General features: G+C 49.3%; 1 protein-coding gene across 12 annotated transcripts in view; it reads left to right on the forward strand.

The window, feature by feature from the left end:
* sox6 (SRY-box transcription factor 6) overlaps positions 1-18,963 on the forward strand; it is a 132,102-nt gene that overhangs the window by 51,898 nt on the left and 61,241 nt on the right. For all 12 annotated transcript variants that reach the window (XM_028956128.1, XM_028956130.1, XM_028956129.1 and 9 more), the window contains one exon: positions 16,167-16,256. In XM_028956128.1, coding sequence (XP_028811961.1) covers positions 16,167-16,256 — 90 coding nt within the window. The remainder of the gene's footprint in view (positions 1-16,166; positions 16,257-18,963) is intronic.

Consider the following 18,963-nt stretch of genomic DNA (forward strand, 5'->3'; position numbering starts at 1 on the left):
AAAAACAGCTCCGTTTGTAATTAGCACTGTAGCCATATAATGTAGTGAGATGTACAGCACTGAGCCGCTCCCACCCCTGGGCATCTGCGTCTTGCTTACTGTCTGGGGAGCTTTTAGCTTAAGCACTTTGTCTGACTTTAAAACAGACCATTTTTCGCTCTAATGTTTCCCCCCCTTCCCTTGATTTTTATTTTTTGTGGTTGTACATTATTCTGGATTTCCTTTTGGCATATAAAATCTCACATATTTGATATTCCAGAAAGTTTTTTTTTTTTTTTACTGTTTATTGTGTTCTCACATGGGGTTGATAAAGTTCTGTTTTTTTGTTATATTTTAGAACCACGGTAGCTTACCTTTTTTTTTTTTTTTTTTGTGTGTATGCATTGGCTGGTTGTGTCGGTGTGAGACCTCTCTCTGCCATTTTGGATCCCGTCTGGATCTCCTCCACCCTGCCCTCTGTGGCAGAGGCCTTATGCTAATGAGACCCAGCTGGTGAGGTCGGTTGCCGCCGTAATTTAAACGGTCAAGTGCAGCTCGTAATCCTGCGCCGTATGTTTAGTGCCGGGGAAGAGAGGGTGCTCCAGCGACCCCGTACAGCTGTTTTAATCTTCCCTTAATAATAGACACGCCGCTCCGCTCATGCCCGCCGCATCGCGCCACCCAAATAAACTCCCCTGTCGGAGGAAATTAGTTTCAGAGTGCCGAGTGCGGAGCGACACGAGAGGCCCGAGCGCCGTCCTGCGGGCTGAGCTCTACTCCACGGGAATGAAGCGATTTGACGTCCTCGAGGGCGTCGGGCTCTTCGCTCTCTCTGGCGGCTCGAGTTCTGCTACATCACACGCTCTGCTCCTCGCGACGTTGGCCTGGCTGTGGAAGTGTGCGAACCCTGAAGCGTCCGGATTAACCCATTGCCGGAATCCCCAACCATTCCAGAGCCATGTGTTGCTTTAACGACACGCCTAATGTGAAACAAAGCCCGCACGGTCTAAAAATATTGCTTATCTGAGCCCGACGTTCGGGGAGCAACTGCGGGCCCTAATCCTCCGTGCTCTGTTCCGCTGTCTTGGACCGGCGTTGTCTTGAGGACTCGCGCTTGGCATCTGCTCTCGGCGTTTTAAACGTCGCAGGAGCCGCAATGCTTCCAGGAGCTACGCAATCAGGCCCCGTAATCAGAAGGTTGCCGGTTCGAATCCCGATCCGCCGAGGTGCCACTGAGCAAAGCACCGTCCCCACACGCTGCTCCCCGGGCGCCTGCAATGGCTGCCCGCTGCCCACCAAGGGTGGTGGTTAAAAGCAGGGGACACGTTTCACTGTATGCACCGTGTGCTGTGCTGCTGTGTATCACAATGACAATCACTCCACTTCCTTCTATCATCCGCCAAGCAGGCGTCTGAATTGGGCCACCATTTTGTGTTGTGTTGGGCCGATAGGTGAGCTGTAGCACAGGCCTGAGGACACAGCGCAGCCCTAATAGATGATGACAGAGGTTTCCTCGCAGTGAACCCGGCCCCTGACATCCCCCCCCCCCCCCCCCCCCCCCCCCCCCCCCCCGGCCGAGCTCTTAATTAAATGTGTATCGCCGGCTGCCGTCCGCTGCTTTCAAATTGAATCAGAGCGTATTAGAGCCGGCCGGCGGAGGCCCGCTCAGCCAGACCGCCGTCTCCCTGCTCCCTCTGTGAACCCCCCCCCCCCCGCCTGCCACCCACCATCGAACACCCCAACCCATAACCCCCGCCGCCACCCCCATCGCTCCTCTCCTCTTACAGGTCCTTAAAGTGCTCTGAGTGCTTGTGACCACTGTAATGAATGAAAGGGCCGTGGGCTCAGCGAGCCGCTGCATTAGGCTGAATAGTCACCTTCGCCGTAAAAAGCTCCGCTGGACACAGTCACCGGGAGGGCTAACGATTGTGTCCGCTGTTTATTTACTGCGCATTGTAAATGCATTATTTATGGAGCGCTCCCCGGACAGCACTTGTTAAGAGTTAAAAATGTCAGCATTACGCCAAAAAAAAAAAAAAAAAAAAAACGAAAAGGAAAACTGCACGTCATTATACAGATTCAAGGTGACTTTGTTCACATTCACAAGCAATTATGCCTGTAATGCACCAAGATAGGCAAAGTGTGACTTCGTAATGATTCATTTATGACCTTCTGTTTTATAAGACAATTATTAAGCGGTATGTCAAATTGATGTTGGCAACATGGTCGGCCATTTTGGCTCATCTAAAACAAAGCAGCGTTTTAACTCTGTTTAGTGCGCCGAAGTGCTGGAGATGCATGGGATGAGACCCTCCAGCAACATTTTGCTGGCTCCCGCTGTCCAGCCTTCGATGGGACGTTCCCTTTGCCAAGTCGTGGTCGGTGGTCTTCTGCTGCCAGGAGTGGTTCTGGCTGCCGGTCGGAGATTGTTATCTAATAATCCACATCTGAAATCTGGCATGTCTTGGTCCCGTTGACAGTGTGGCAGAGAATCAGAGGATGGGGGTCAGAGTTTATGGCGTTTTTTTACATTTTATTTTATTTTGGAAAGAGTCAAGCTGGTTTCCAGATCCTGTTAAAACTTTGAGGTTGACCCCGAAAGGCTTGTGCCAAGGATCGGCTCACCACCAGTATCCATCTTTGTGTGGAAGGTGTCAAGACAATTTTTTGTTTGTGGCAGCAGTTTGCTTTCTGCGATTCGCTCTGCTTGGATTCTGCATAATTGTCTGGGCTGTTCGTCCAGCATGTGAGCATATAAAGATATGCCGAGTGTGCCTCGGAGGAACAGGTGGGCAGGGGTGTCCTGTCCAGAATGAAATACACCCCCCTCGACGACCTGGGGGCCCCGAGAGGCCGGGAACAGTTGTTAATGTGACAGGGCGAGGACTTTCTCCCAGCCGGTAACCCTAACCCTCCTGGGTGGAGAAGAGAGAGAGCGAGGGGAAAAGTAAAAAAGAAAAGAGACAGTCAGCATGGAAGTGGCGGGCAGGTTGGTGGTTGGATCACACCTGGAGCAGGATCCTGCGAGCTGATGGTTTTAATACTCTTCATTGGTTCAGTGTGTGTATGTGTATGTGTGTGTGTGTGTGTGTGTGTGTGCGCTGGTCGCTGACGGGTACTATGGGGTATTCTCCACACCATGAGCTCATCCTCAAATGGGGGAGTGGGATATTTTAAGAGCCCTCCTGTCAGAACACACACAGCTCAACAGCAGGTGAGCGCTCTCCCGCCTCAGAGAAATGTGCTGTGAGCAGTAAAGAGCGGCGCATGCAGCTGTGTGTGTGTGTGTGTGTGTGTGTGTGCGCACGCACACTCGAAATGGGCGTTTTCCCCCCCGGTGTTGGCATCACCTGGCCATTGTGTTGCATGGAGGTGGAAAAACCATCTTAATAGGTATTTATTGCCTTTCCACAAAAAAAAGGAAAATAAATGTCACCCATATTCTGGTGTTTTTTCCCTCTGCTTTCTGTATAACAAATCCCAATTTCTGACAACTTTTACAATGTTGAACACAACTGACCAATCTATGAAATAACACATGAGGTTATATAGTAAAAAAAACAAACATATATAATATATATAGTGAGAGAGAGAGTCAGAGAGAGAGCAAAATGGTTCATGTTTTAGACTCTCGGCCAACTTAAGTTAGACCATAGGGATGGTTTCCCAGCAGCCCTGGAAGAGCTCCTATGTGAGAAGCTGTTAGAACATTGTAAATGCTGCCAGGTTCAGTGACCGGTGCTGCACCTACATAATTAACGTTGTGTGCAGGTATCAGCCAATTAGCTGCTCCTGTTCTCAACCTTCCAATTTAATTTAATCTCCCCTTTCTCCCACGTTCATTATCGGCCATCATTATCCGGGTGGCGGGGTGACACGTGCCACCCTCCTGCCGGACAAGAGCTTCAGGCTTTAGGGTCAGCGCTGTTGAACTCGACAGTGGAAGTCCCGGCCTCACTAATCCAATTTAAAAACTCCACTGTATAAACCCCACTTGAAATCATCCGTGGGTAATATGCGTGTCCCTATTTTTGGGGGCGGGGGCAGGAGGGGTAATTAACGTGCTTAAGCGCACTGCACCCGAGCGGCGCGGCGTTTCAGTTGTTGTTTTTTCACAACTCGGTTTAAAAAAGGTTGCTGCTGAAGCGAGACGCCAAGGGACAGACTTCCTCTCGCCGCATCCCGCCGCATCCCGCCTAATTAATACCCAGCTTTGTTATAATGATGTGTGGCCCCGGTCCTTGACTCCATGCATATAAGATGAGGCTGGAGGTCCCGCCCAGCCCCCTTTCTTCCCCCGTCTCTTGGCCACCAGGACCCGTTCCGAACCTGAGCTTTGGAGGAGCACTTCAAACACTCCGTCCACCAGTCCCTCCGGCGGCACGCAGCACTGGCCAAACATCAGTCGTGCCCCCACCCCCCCCGGCTCTATCCCCAGCTCCTTTCTTCTCCAGCGCGCCCCCCTAATAATGCAGGTCTGGCCGCCGTTGACCACGCCAGCAACCTGTCTGTCTGGGTAAGCGTGATGAGTTTAATTAGGACATGTGTTAAACTGCATGTGTGAACATACGATGGCCCCGGCGCTTGCCCCCCCCCCCCCCCCACTCGTGGTCTCTATGGTCTGTCACTTTTGTTTGAATAGGTAATGTGGAAGCTGAGGAGACGCGAGTTGGAAACGCTTGTTAGGACGCATGATCAAAAGCGGCGCGCTGCCTTCTGCCAATCAAACCTCTTGTCACCCTGTGAAGCAGAAGTTAAATAGATTTTTTTTTTCTTTCTCTCTCTGTTTCGTTTTTCTTTATTTCCTCCATGGCTGTTCGCCGTGGGCAGTCTGCCAGGCCTGACATGGAAACGTATATTTTTACTTATTTATTTATCCTCGGCCTGCCACTCCAAGACACCCTGGTCTGCCCTGCTGTTGGGCCTCAGAAAGACATGAGGGGCTGGATTTTGACAAAACGCTGGAAAGCAAGACACACACACACACACATACACACATTTGATTTTACATCTCGGTGAGACCTTAAAAATGTGTTAAGTGTGAGTATGATTATGAGTACCAGTAATACATATTCAGAATACTTGTTTCATTTTAGGCAATATTTACAGATATTTTTTTAAAAGATAATGTGTTGAGAAAAAAACATGCTCAAAGGTGGTTGTGGATGGTTATTATCTTCCTATTGTATATAAAACCTGTGAAGATGTTACTGCGTACAAGGTTGTGTTGAAGTGCTAATATGCATGACAATCAGTAATGAATAATATTAATGTTGATATTTAATTCATGACTACACTTCTAAAATGTATTTTGTATGTACTCTAAAAGTATTCTGAATAACATACTGCTTTATGCATTCTAAACAAGAACATGACTGATGGCATGTATGCCATTAATTTAATATTCAGTCATCACTAGTATTTTCCCTAACGTGCATAACGTATTAACAAAATGTGAAAAACGGCTTCTAAAACTGATGCCCATATGAAAATGGTAGTAAGTGGGGTTTTTAACCTGCAACTTTGTGGGCGTCTAGGCTTGGTTACATTTTCTTGGAGGTCACTGGAATAATTTTTTTTTTCTGGGCTTCTGAGGGCTATTCTGACTGATCTTTTGCCTTCTGGACCAATGGTGTGTATCTCTCCGTCTCTCGTGCTCTCTCTCTCTCTTTCTCTCTTCGGATGACAAAACAAGCAGCTGCCGCCTCTTCTTCAATTTGCCATTCTTCACGTCTGGATCACCTTCCCTCGTCTCATATTCCGATTAGTCAACAGTAGCAACTGCTGCTGAGCATTCCGGGAGCCATCTTCTCCGGGGCTCAGCTGTTGACTCTGCGCCACCCCCCCCCCCCCCCCCTCTTTCCCTCCCCCAACAACCACTATCCACCTCCGACCCCCCCCAACCCACCCACCTACAAGCCCTATGTGTCTGAACACACGCACAACGCCACCATTGTGCTGCCCTCTGTCCCGGGCGCTGGTGCCCCCTCTGTCCAGGAGGAAGCGGGTGCCTCGAGGAGACAAATCGCAGCCAAGCGCCGAACAGAGGCCTGTTTGTCCCTCAACATAGGTGCATGGCGTCCACAAGTGTGAGAGGGACGCGCTCGTCTCGTGGTTCCTTGCAGTGGAACGCCACTCCCGATATGTATGCCCATGTCGACTGTCCCTGCCGGGGGGGTGGGGGTGGTTTCATGAGAAGGTGCTAAACCGAGTGGACGGGGGGGTATATGGTTTCGGTTTTAATTACTTCTCCATTTTATGTGCCCCCCCCCTCCATCCCACCCTCCCCGTGTTTGGATTAGTACATTGAGAGGGGCGAAACGCTGACGCACAAGAAAGCGAGGAGCCATTAATGCTCCTAAATCTGTCATTGTGCGATGGCGCTCCACAAGTGGAAATATCCGACGCCCTTACGTAGATTAAAACGCCAGCGTCCCCCGTGTGATGTCCCCGTTCTGTCCGAGGTGGTAATGTCAGGGGTGGCTGGCTGTTCTGTGTTTATCGGAGGTTATACCAGGGGGATATTCTACCCCCACCCACAGCCATTCAGGCTCTCCCTTTAGGGATCACTGTCCCCTCTTCCATGGCGTCAAGTTCCCAGGCGCTCAGTGCACATAACTGGACAAAAGAGCCGGTGTCATCTGACCGAGATCAAAATAGTGTCGATGTAAGCCACACCGCGGCCGCAGACGGCCCCCTCCTCCCGATAATGATTTCAGGCCGCGCAGAACGTCCACCGCGCTGTCCCACGATGCTCTCGAGACACAACAGAGATTCCCGCATCTTCATTGTCCTCCGGTCCTCACCTTCCGAGCAACGCAAGAACGCAAATTTTTCTGGAAACATTCAGAGAAGCCGCCGCTCTTTTTTTTCTTCTTCCCTTTTCGCCCCCACGGTCTCGTTCAATGGCGCTTCGCTCGTGCCAAGAGGCGAGATGAGCATGTCAGAAGATACAGATAGAAACATGTTTTATTGCGTCGCCAGGCTGGAGTGCTAATGATTATAATTATTCGACGAAGGCCATTTCTCTTTGGGAGTGGCCCCCCTCATATAATTTTAAGTCGGCGAAGGTCGAGTGGTTAATGTGCCTGAGACCCTGTCATCCAGCTTGTGTCGTGAAGTTCCAATGATAGGTTGGAGCTATGGGTTTGGATCGTAATTAATGGTGGCGGCATTCGGATTTTTTTTCTTTTTCTCTTTTCGGAACTCCAGCGCCACTTATCATAATGCTGCAATTAGCGATTTGGGTGCCGGCGCACTTCAGCGTTAGCGTGTCCTGTTATTTTTTTTTTTTTAACCGAGAAAGTGAGGTGTTCACGGAGCGATGTCCGGCATTCCCTCAGCGCGGAGCGCTTTTCGCAGCTCCATATCCGAGCGAGAGAGTAGGGGACCGAGCCGCTTTCAGTGGAAAATGCGACGTTGCGGAACAATGGCGCATTGAGCTGCCCGGCTGTGGAGGCAGCGGACTGAACTCCGTAACCGTTTGGAGCTAAATACCATGATGGATAAACCTTAATAATGTTATAATAATGTTATAATAATGTTATAATAATTGTGCGGATGAATTACAGATGGCGTTGTTGACTCCTTGCTCCGGCCTCCTTGCGTCTCGGCTCGTGGTCTGGCTTCGTTGTGCGTCAGGAGGAACGGTAGCCGGCGGTCTGGAGCACGCGTGGATACGGGCCTACATGCGAACGGCGGCGTGGTGGAGCGCGGAGGATGGCGGCCGGCGGCTAAAAATAGCGACCTTTGGACCGTGCGTGTGTGAGTGAGCGGTGAACTCTGGCACGGGTAAACAGAGCTCGCTGCACACGGCCATAAACATCTTTAATTGCCGTGGCGTAAAAAAAAAAAAAAAAAAAAAAGAAATGCGGGAATGTCAGGAATGGCAGGAGCAAATGGGCCCCTGCTTAATTAGACAAACGAATGACGAAGGAAGCCGATTCTCCCCTTTTAGAATTCCCCGGAAACGCTAACGTCCGCCTGCCTGCTGTACAAACAGCCTTTAAGGGCGATTATTAATTCCCACTAATTCCCAGCTCACCGAGCGTGTTCCTTGCGCGTACGTTGGGCCATTTCCTCCGCTTGAGGTGCCATCCTCACGAAACGGGGCAGTGCGTTTAAATCCTTGCCACGTAGTTGCACAGGACGAGAAAAAAAAAAAAAAAAAAGATTCTCTCAAGCACATCGAAGTTGCCGGGCGTTTACGATGAAATAAAGTTTGGGCCACTCTGCCAGACACTTGGCTTCATAGCAAATTTTAATCTATTCATGTGGATCCTATTAGTCCCTTTTTGTCCTTGCAGAGTCTCAGGCACCCATTAATTTAGTAAATCACTGCGAACAGCCATGATCACGGCACGCGGCATTATCCACACATTTCTATTAATTTAGCATAGATGAATAAACGCGAATGTTTTGCAGAACTGATTAGCACAAGAGTTTATATCTGACAGTTAGATTGCAGGGTGCCCAACAAAAATGGCTGTTCTGCAAGGTACCCAGTAATTTAATTCTTGTGCGAAATTATTATAATTTATTACAGTGTGTGGGCCCTAATGATTACCGACATCAAATGGAAATTATAAATTAAAATTAAGTCCACATATCTCGGCTGATACTCATTTTCAGGTGTAGAAGCCCTCATCAGCGCCACGTGAAGTTTGATAAGACGCCTCCTTTCTGTCTTGCGTTTTTTTTTTTTTAAGACTTATTATTATTTTTTTTTATTAATTTACTTATTTTCTCATTGCATGTGAAAAGTAACACGTTGCACGCGGCGTATTTGTGTTTAAGGCCTTTTTTTCCTTCTTTTCTACGGTCGAAATCCATGGTCGATACATAGGGTTATTTGAGGCAGGGAAAGAGGTCACATTTAATGGCATTAAATGGTCCTGGTTCTTCGAAGTGACCTTGTGTGCTCGGAGACGCTTCTGCTGCTTCTGCTGCTGCTGCTGCTGCTGCTCCTCTCCTTCCAGCTGCACACATGGCATCCATCGGGGCACAATCACGCACAGTCCCAACACCTCGGGCTCGGACATATGTTGAGTTTTATTTCATTCTTCTGACATTAATCCCATTCACCAGCTGTTCTGCCAGCTGCCACTCTCCATCTTAAGAGGAGATTGCAGTTTTGGGGGCTCTGAGTGTGGGCTTATCTTGGCTCCTCATCTCTGCTTGCTAAGTTTTGATTGGATGTTGATTTCTCTCCCTCGCTGCCTCTTCTCTCTTCTGCCCTGCTTCCTCCTCTCAAGGTTTCTTGAGTTCCATACCTCCTCACCATTTCCTTTTTTTTTTCTTCTTCTTCCCCGGTGACACTGGTGACACTGCTGGATGGGGGTCTGATTCTGGCCAGTGGCATGCAAATTCTGATACGGGGACAGGGTTGCTCTCCAGTTCAAACTGAATAATATAATATATTATTCAGTTTATTTATTTTATGAACGATAATCTGTAATTGCGGGACTGGGGCTGATCTGAAGACAGGGGACCCACCTGCATTGATCAGCGCCCCCCTCCCTGCCTTTAATAATTCACAGCTGATTGCCACTCTGGCCTGCAGTAAAATGGTTCGAGGGAGGTCATGGGCTGCCCCCGCTGAGGAGGTGAAGCCTCCCGGGAGCCATTAATTCATATACGCTTGATGGACACGTGTCCCGTTTTAAGCGAGGTCACGGCCCGCTGCGGCCGCGTGGATGCGGGAGGCCGACGCCATCGCTTACCTCAGTGACACACTCTCAACCCGTCCGCCCCGTGGCTCATCCCGTCCGACCTTAATCCTGCGCTGCTTGCCAACCGGTGTCTGTGTTTGTGTGTGTACGCGAGGAACCTCGGTTCATCGAGCCTCCGCACGCCCGGACCCGCCAAATGTCAATAGCAAAATCTCTTGCTTTTAAAAACTCAAAATTCCCCGCTTTTCTCATTGCATTGTTCCTGCTTGTTTAGCTCTGTTTTTATGTTTAAAGGCCCCTGATTGCATACAGTCGGCGGAAGAAAAGTCTCTCTATTTATAGCCGGCTGTTGACAAGCCAAAATGGCTGCCGGGGCTTAGGAGGAGCCTACAGGTGATGAACAGCGATGCTCACTAAGTGGAATAATGAATAGTATTAGGTGTCAATTAAATCAAGCTTTCCCTGGGTGCAGGTGCTCCACAATGTACTGACACATCTCAAGGAGCCGAGCCTCTTCAACCATGCATGCCAACGGCCGCATTTGCATATTAAAGAGCCGAAATTATTTAACTGAAGGAAAAAGTCTTCTGGAAATGATAGAGGTTATTAAAACTGTTGACAAGGAGGGAAGGTAATTGCCTGAAAATGAGCGACGACGCGCTGTTGTACACAGAAAGTGTTGTGTTCTTTTTTTTTTCTTCTTCTTCTTCTTCTTCTTTTTTTGCCTTCCCTTTGAGCGAATGCATTGTGCTCTTTTGCCCGGGTGTGTAACCTATTACATTTAGATTGCTCCCTGGCAATTAGTGCCTTTTTTGTGCTCACTTCAATAACGGCATGATTATGGAGACTCCAGGAGCATCTTTTTGCGTCGTTTTTTTTTTTTCTCTCTCTCTCCCCCCATCGCCGCATCCAACAGCTGTTGTCTCTGGGACTGCCGACGATATGACAAAACATGTTTTCTTGTGTCGTTTCACTTTCCCGTCGCCTCCTTGTAATTATTACGGTTCTATTTTCCATGGTGATGGCGGCTTGTTTCTCCGGCTCTGTGATTAAGACATTCAGAAGATTCTCCTGAGTTTGTGCCGCTCCTAAGTCTTCTCCGAGTCTGCGACTCCGCTTTCACTTTTCATCGCAGTGAATGGAGACTACGGATTGGCCCAAAAAAAAAAAAAAAAAAAAAAAAAAAGCTACCCTTCATGCCAATTCACTGGCACGTCCGCTATTGTGTACAATCATCAAGATGAACCGGAGATCTGTGCACCGAACCTTGGGTAAAAATTGGAATTATTCCATGGAAAACACAGAAGATTTGACAGATTTGTCAAAAAGGGGTTTTACTTGATTTTTCCAAACCTGCTGTCCCTTCGCTAATAATATTTGCAGTTCTGTTAATTAATACCAAATTTGCCTGAATACACAATGAATAACAGAATAACTCGCATTTTTTTTTTTTTAATAAAATCATATTTTTGGCATTGTGTTTTCTCGAATAGACTTTAGCTGTATTTTAATATTTATAGAACTGCCGCACAAGCGGGATGGGATCAGGACACTTCCCAGGCAGTGGTCCAGTGATCCTGGCCTGTACAGGAGAGGAAATCACTTTTACGGTCCGTGTCAGCTGATCATTGATTCGGTAATTACACGTTTCCCTGTGGGGCCGACAGACTGATAAATTGACCCCACTTTTACTCCTCTTTTCACCGAGAGATCTCTCATTCCCTCTTTCTTTCCAGCCTTTTTCCCCTGGATCACTCTGATTACGCAGCACTCGTGTTGGAAGAGAGAGGGAAGCGCGGGGAAAACGCGAGGCGAGGCGGGGGTCACGGGTTGGGCGGGCGGGGCCTTCGCGATGAGGGAGATGGGGTCGGGGGGGGCGCCGGGAAGAGCCCCTTCCTTTTCGGGGAGATTGCGGTGGCCGCGCCAGGCCCCGCTGGCAGATGTGCTGGCACTGGGCCACTGGGCACGGCTCATTGGGACGAGGGAGCGCTTGGAGAAAACCGCATCCTCGCTAGTGTTCAGGCCTGCCATCCTATGGCTCCATATAGATTTCGCTTTAAAGAATTATTATTATTATTTTTTGGTCCATGCCAGCGTATCAGACCAACTTCTCCGCCACGTTCCGGCATCACATGTGGCAGTAATAGATTTTTGGCCGGTTGTCCGACAGCAGTCGCGAATGTCCTTTTGACTTTAGATAACAGCGCGGCCTAAATGGTTTAGAGGGTGTATCTTTATTTTACGGACCATTTCAAATTCAAATTGACGAGATTCGATTCGCCCATTAACGTATTTATCTGCCGCGCTGTGCCGTTTGAAGCCAACTGCGATGATGCCCTGATTGAAGCGCTCCGCCGGCGGTGGCCATAAAAGTTTAAACGAGTTAAGGACTCCGAGGCCTGGCACATCTGAGACGGTTTACAGCGGACCGCCACCCCATTCATTAATGGGGATTTATTTGTTCGTATGCGTCGTAAAAACCCTAATTGGGTTTAGGCAAAAAAAAAAAAAAAGAGAAAAACGCGTCTCCTCATGCTGGAGGTTCTCACCTGCGCCGTGGCGGTTCGCGTTAGACACGGAATCCGGTTAGTTTGGCACCGGCTGGTGACATCGTTTTTGTCTCTCTATTTCTTTGTCCTTATCAGTGGATCTCGATCTGTCTCTACGGCAGGTGTCTATAAAGATGATGGTTGCCGCCGCCGCGCCGACAAGCTGTGTACCAGAGATGGCGAGGCCGATGGCGGTGAAACGGATCGCGCCGTTTACCTGCGATACCTGCGCGACTGTAATGTGGCGTTCGCCGGTAATCCTCTTGTTTTGACAAGGCCGGCCCCTGGTGGTGCGGCGTGGGGGCTTGAGGGCGGCCGCGTCTCTGCCCGTTCCGAGAGGCCCGGGGCCTCGGCCAGAGTCCTGTCTCCCCGGGAGGGTGGCGCGGCATTGGAGGGAGCTGGTGGCGGTCCAGTGGGGACCGGGCAGCCTCAGGGGCCCGGCGCTTCGGCTGTCTGCCACACAGACCTTGGGAAAATGTAAATAAGAGGCCGATAACGGCTATTGTTGTCATTCCATTCTCTTCCCGGCAGAGTCGGTTCCCTTCCACTTTATATCGCGGTGGGGGGGAACTGGGATTCTTTATTTATCTGTTCACAGTCTTCCTCTCTTCCCGACCTCGTGGAGTAAGAAGGGTTTTTTTAATTCTCTCTTCCAGGTTCCTGTCTTCAGACTGGCCATGCAAATGACTTTTACTGTACAAAGTATACAGATTTGGAGCCCCATTTTAGAAATAGGGGATACAGCTGTCTGTCTGTGTGTGTGTGTGTGTGTGTGTGTGTATGCTCTAAAATGAGAGGCGCCCTCACGTTGATCCTAAGCAGAGTTTCGGCTGACATTTTTAAATTCTCTAGAGAAAATGAAGTGGAATCTTAAAAATTGTGTTTGGGGAGGGGGTGGGGTGGGCAGCGTTCTCGTATTCTTTATAAGGATATTTGGAAGAGCCCAGACAGCGGCTCATTAACTCAACGCGTTCTTTAAGGAACTTGCGTTCGGAGGGCAATAATTCAGCTCGACTCCACTCCGTGTTTGTCTTGCAAAGTTACTTTATGCCCAGGATGTTTTTCGCTTAGGTACGAACGAGTCTTCCAAAAAAAAAAAAGGAAAAAGGTAGAGTGCTTCTCGGGCACATTCCAGCTCCAGGGTGTGTGCCGGTGGAGGCTGGGCAGGCGGTGTCAGGTCCAGGGTGGATGAGGAGGTGCGGGGGAGTGGAGGAGGAGCAGGAGCGCCTTTCTCAGGGGAGGAGGATGGAGCAGAATGGGAGCTGGCACCGCATTATCTCCAACAGTTGGTGCATTCCTTAATGATCAAGTGCTGGAGGAGCATCTGTGCTGTGTGTGCGTGTGTGTGTGTGTGTGTGTGAACGAGTGACTCTGTGCATGTCGACGCATGTCAGTGTGTTTTTCCCTGTGACTGAGTGCATGTATCAATGCACATATGTGTTTTTGACTCCATAATGAATATTCATTGTTAATGTATGAGTGTAAATCTTTTTATATAAAAGTATAGGTTTGTATGTGTGTGTGTGTGTGTTTTTTTTTCAAGGGTTAAGAATGTGTGTCCGGCTGCTGTTTGTTGTCAGTCACTGATGTGACGTATTGTCACTGAGTGTGTGTGTGTGTGTTTGATCTGGGGGAGTGTGTAGAGGAAGACTTTCACAGGAAGCACTTTCACTCTACGCGGGAAGCTGCCACACACACACACACTGGGTCACTCTCTCATGAGGTTACGGAAACAAACTGTGTGTGTTTCAGGACTGGAGAGTCAATAACGCAGAAACAATGTTAGACCGACCTAAACTGGGAACGTCCTGCCGCTTCCGGCTGGTGCGGCCGAGGAAGTTTAGATGCCAAACAAATTCCCAGCTCCGTCTGATCTTCCCCCCGCCTCCCGCCTTCACTTTTCTCAGAAGCTGTGGGGCGTTAATCGTACGGCCCGGTGCCGTTACGATTCACTACAGACGCACCGACAAACCACATACTGCGACAATAGGCTGGCAGATAACCCACAATGCAACAGTACCGGAAAAAAGGAAGGAAATAAAACACAGGACCTTTGTTAAACTTTCTCAGAAACCGTAATCGACTTTGGGCACGGAATGTTCTCAAGCCGCCAGGGCCTCATGACAATTACAATACCTCGAGACACAAAAGGAATCTCTCAAGTCAATCTGGACACTTGCGCGCTTATGAATCGTCCTCTTTTGTTTGGTCAAAGTGTGTGTACAGACGAGCCATTGTCACATGAGAGCCGGCCGCCTGAGGGTGTTTTGGTGGAGTGTAAGAGCGAGCTTGTGCCGGCGACCCCTGGCCTCTTTTCTTGCCACCCTTCTCATCAGTTGCCTTCGGAGGGGCGGGTTTGAGCGAAAGGACGAAAGCCTCACCTGGGGCAGAGCCGGCGGGCTATTTGATGAAGTTCGTGTTCGGCCCGCGGTGCATGCTGGGAGACGGGCTGACCTCCGCGCGAGGCGCCCTGGCCCGGCGAGCCGGGTGTTCTTTATCAGGGGAGTCCAGCGACAGCGCGCCGGATTCCAGCCATTCCTCGGCTGATTCATTGTCTGCCGGACAAATGTTAATTGTTTTTCATCATCGCTTTTTCCGCGGGAGGCGGAGGAGCCGAAGGAGGCCGTTTCACCCTCCCCTCCGGCCCCGCCCCTTCACTGCGGCCCTGCCCGCCACCCTTTTCTCCTTAATGTCTCTTTGTAGTGTCTCAACCCCCCCCCCCCACCCCCGTCACTTAGCACCGTGGCACACTGACCCGGGGGAGACGGTCGGCCTCGTCTCACATTAGACCGGATGTGTGACCGTCCTCTCTTGTGCGAGACTGAAAAAGACGTTTAAAAAGAAAGAAGACTACTCGAGTTTTATAACCTTTAACGATCCACATCCCACCTGGCTAAAGGCTGCAGCGTCACTCCAACAATTTCCTTTATTTACCTTGCGGCGCTGCTCGCCGACACGCTCCCTGTTTACTTTCATCTCCGCCGTGTTTATTTTATAGAAAATGAATTCCTTCTCGTTTTTGACCTTTATAAATTTTTCTCTGCGCCCTGAGCTGCACTTTTATGGAGTCGGTGATTATAATGTAGGGCCGCGTGTGTGTGTGTGTGTGTGTGTGTGTGAGCCCGCTGCCAGTGGGGATTTATTGTGCAGCGGCAGGCCTGGCTAATTCAAAACGTATGTTCTGCAATTACCCCGTGTGCTGCCAGGCCCACTTTCCTCTCATGTGTTCTGCCCCAGAATCACTCGTCAAATGTTTCAAATCAAAGACCCTCATGAGTTCAGTGTGCAAATATATGAACAGCACTGTGCAAAAGTTTTGGTCAATGAGTGAAACTAATTTCAGCTTTTTCATCTTCCCAAAAAGTGACTAAAAGTAAAAAAAAAAAAGTGAACATGTCGATAGTGTTGATGTTGAAATGTAGAGATGTGGTAGAAGAACTGGGTGTCGGTCTCTCCCGACAACATTATATTGCTGGTCGGAGAACAATATTAGAACAGTCTCCTTCTCTACAGACATCGTGCTATTGTTTCATGAAAACAAGGAAAGTCTGCAAGAAACGGTTTGGGCAAATCAATATTTGATCAGTGTTCGACACGCAGGGTTTTTTTTTCCCCATTACGTTGCTTGCAGCTTAGATAAGCAGTGGTTTCATTTTCACTGGTTTGCATTGGTGCTTAAGACTTTTGCACAGTGCTGTATTTCAGCCTGTCAACATTTATGTCCTCATTGAGCAGAACGCCATGTAATGATTTTTGTGGAAATTTCTCAGTATAGGCTCAACTAGCTGTGTGGTGTGTTATTAGAGTTCTAGAATTGATTCATTATTGGCTGATAACATCACACTTGGAACTAAGTAGTGTAACTTTGGATGATTTATGCGTTTTTTTCTTCGCTTTAGCCATAGCCGTGAGATCTGTAAATGTATGTCCCATGTGGTTTTAAGCGGCCCCTCCCCTTCCCTTTCAGAATCCTCCTGCATGGAAAAGCTCCTTTCTAAAGACTGGAAGGAGAAGATGGAGAGACTAAACACAAGCGACCTTCTGGGAGAAATAAAAGGTGAGTTTGCATGCAGCGGTCACCCCGTCCCCTGTCCTGGCCCCTGCAACGTAGCATAATGGGAAAACCACGATTGATACCAGGGCTTTGGATTTCCTCTCCGTGCTCGTTTTCTCTGGTGTAGGGATTCCTCTCCCTATAGTTTCCTCTTCTCGGCGAATGTCCTTCTCACCCTGTATCGTCCCCAGGATGCCGTCCAAATCTCTGTCTCGAAGGTGGGCTTCGAGTCGGACCCGCCCGGTTCTCCCCCCCGAGTTTCGGGTCTTTGCACCAACTGTTACAGAAAAGCAGTGTTTACGCAGCCGAGGAGGGCGGGGCTCCATATCTCTGCCTCATCCTTCATTCGCTCCTCGCAGGCCTTCAGCAAACCCAAACAACGGAAACCGTCCACCGCCGCTTATTTGTTTCCTCCTCCCCTTTTCGCCGCTTAATCAGCCCATCATCCCGTCGCGCGCGGTAAAACGATAAATTACCGATGCCCCAGCGTTTAATTATCGGATTGATTTACTCTGTTTGCTATGACGGGAGAGAGAGAGAGAGAGAGAGAGAGAGAGAGAGAGGGAGAAGGGAGGAAGGAGAAAAAAAAAAAAAGAAAAACGAATAAGTGTATTCATCAGCAATAACCTTAATGAACCCAAATGTAAATCACGCTGCGCCCCGCTAAACTAGATTCATTGTATCTGCCCCGGTGTACGCCACCGTAGATCAAAGTGCAGCGGATAAAATGTTCAAAATGATTTAGCCTTTTGAAAGCGGATTTTTTTAAATTACAGGCGCACTCTTTTTTTTTTTTTTTTACGCGTGATTAATTGGAGCGGTGAGGTCACGCGGAGGAACAGGTAGGAAGGCAGATAGCATCCGGCGCGGCCCTCCGCCGCCGCCGCCGAGGCCGGGGTCCGCGCCCCGACTCGCAAACAGCAATCCGTGTTTTTTTTCACGTCGCACCGGCAGCCGGAGGTTTTTAATTAGCACGCCATTTCATATGACTGCAGACGTTTCAAAGGGCTGCTTTGTGCTCCGCGGTACAAATGTCTCTTTCGCGCGTTTGAAGTCGGCCTCATGTAAATACGGGCAATTAAAAGGAAGCTCAGGGTTGGAGACACACAAGGTCTGCTTAATTAAAGCACTAACAAAGGCGCCAAGCGCAAAACACCTTCTGATTAAGATCTAAAGTGTCATGGAGAATCAGAGGCCGCATTAATTGTTGGGTTAAAGATCGATGCAAAGGCCGCGCTGGAAATTAACGGCGGATAAAGGCCGCCTCGCGGACTAAAGAGGGGCCCGCTGGCGGCGCGGCCTTGCCGGCTCAGGGGCCGGAAGCACCGTGCGTCTCGCTACAAGAGGCAGGAATTTCCGGGCCCTCTTTCCGGAAGCCGGCGCGGCTGCCGCCGCGGCGCTTCACGTGTCCCTCACCTCGCGGGCCGGCCAGGTCGTGTCAGGATGGGAGGACAATGGGCCTCGGCACCCTCCGACGAGCGCCGCATTCTTTCAGATCGCTTGTGTTGGAACTTGCCCGAAAGCGCACAACTGCAGAGCAATAATTGCGGCGCGCACAACAGAAAACGGCTTTGGAGGTTTTCTTCCGAGTTGAACTTGGGAAAATTCGGTAAAAAAAAAAAAAAAAAAACAACCTCACATCTAGTTTGAAGAGATGGAGTGAAGCTCGCGCCGCTGTGATATAGGGTTACCGCCGCAGGTTGAGGGCCGATCGCTTTTCGCCCGCAGACGCGCGGCGGCAATTGTTTGTTTTCGTACCTGGGTTTAGCTGTCAGTCAGGAGGAACAGCGGGGCGGGAGATGAGATCTCGCCAACAAAACCGCAGCGCCGGAGAGGCAGGCTGTCTGGAGCCACGCCAAGCCACAGCGCTGCGCAGACCTGGGGCCGCGAGACAGACGGGACGGCCTGATAACGCCGAACAGGAACTCGTAGGAACTTCTGATTTCGGCTGAATGGTTTTTATGGCCGTTAACAACTTTATAGCGCAGAGCAGAAAGACGCGGGTGAATATTTTGGCTACGGCCTCTTCAACCGCACTACACCACCCGCAGAGGCAGATTTATACAAACCGTATACTATTACATATCGCCTTACTATATTCTATGAGGTTTAAACGAATTATATTGAAACATTGGTACACATCCATGTGCGCCTCTCATATACAGTTCTGTGCCAATATTTTATCGTGAAAGCTCTTTATCTAGAATAACAAAAAACAAATGTCAAATACTGATCAATTATTACTCAATATTTACTTTAAAAAAAGACATTATGGAGCTTGTTCCAATCCAATATTCATTTTCCACATGCTTACAGGAGTTTGATAGAAAGCTACCTCAGGCCACTTTGCTCTTTCAATTATTATAATTTTTTCCAGAAGACAAAACAGCCAAAAGGCATCTGACCATTGTGCTACTCTTCAAAAAATGGAAGCTGCAACTTCAGGCACTCAACAAAAAAAAAAAAAAAAAAATCTCCCACTCTCCTAATCAATTTGTTGCTGCCGCCCGGGTTCTGCGCGGAGGAAGCCCGTGATGGAAGTCCTGTGGCCGACTGATAAGTGGAAGCTCCTTAAGAGCAGAGTGGCAGGAGTCCTACCTGGCCTGGCTTTCCCAGTCCGCACAGAGCTGGGATTGTTGCGGCAGCGGGACCCACTTGAAACCGCGATTATTCAATTTACCGTTCAGCCTTATTCCTAACGTCTCCAGTA

The sequence above is a fragment of the Denticeps clupeoides genome, chromosome 16 (assembly GCF_900700375.1).
Source record: "Denticeps clupeoides chromosome 16, fDenClu1.1, whole genome shotgun sequence".
Taxonomy (NCBI): domain Eukaryota; kingdom Metazoa; phylum Chordata; class Actinopteri; order Clupeiformes; family Denticipitidae; genus Denticeps; species Denticeps clupeoides.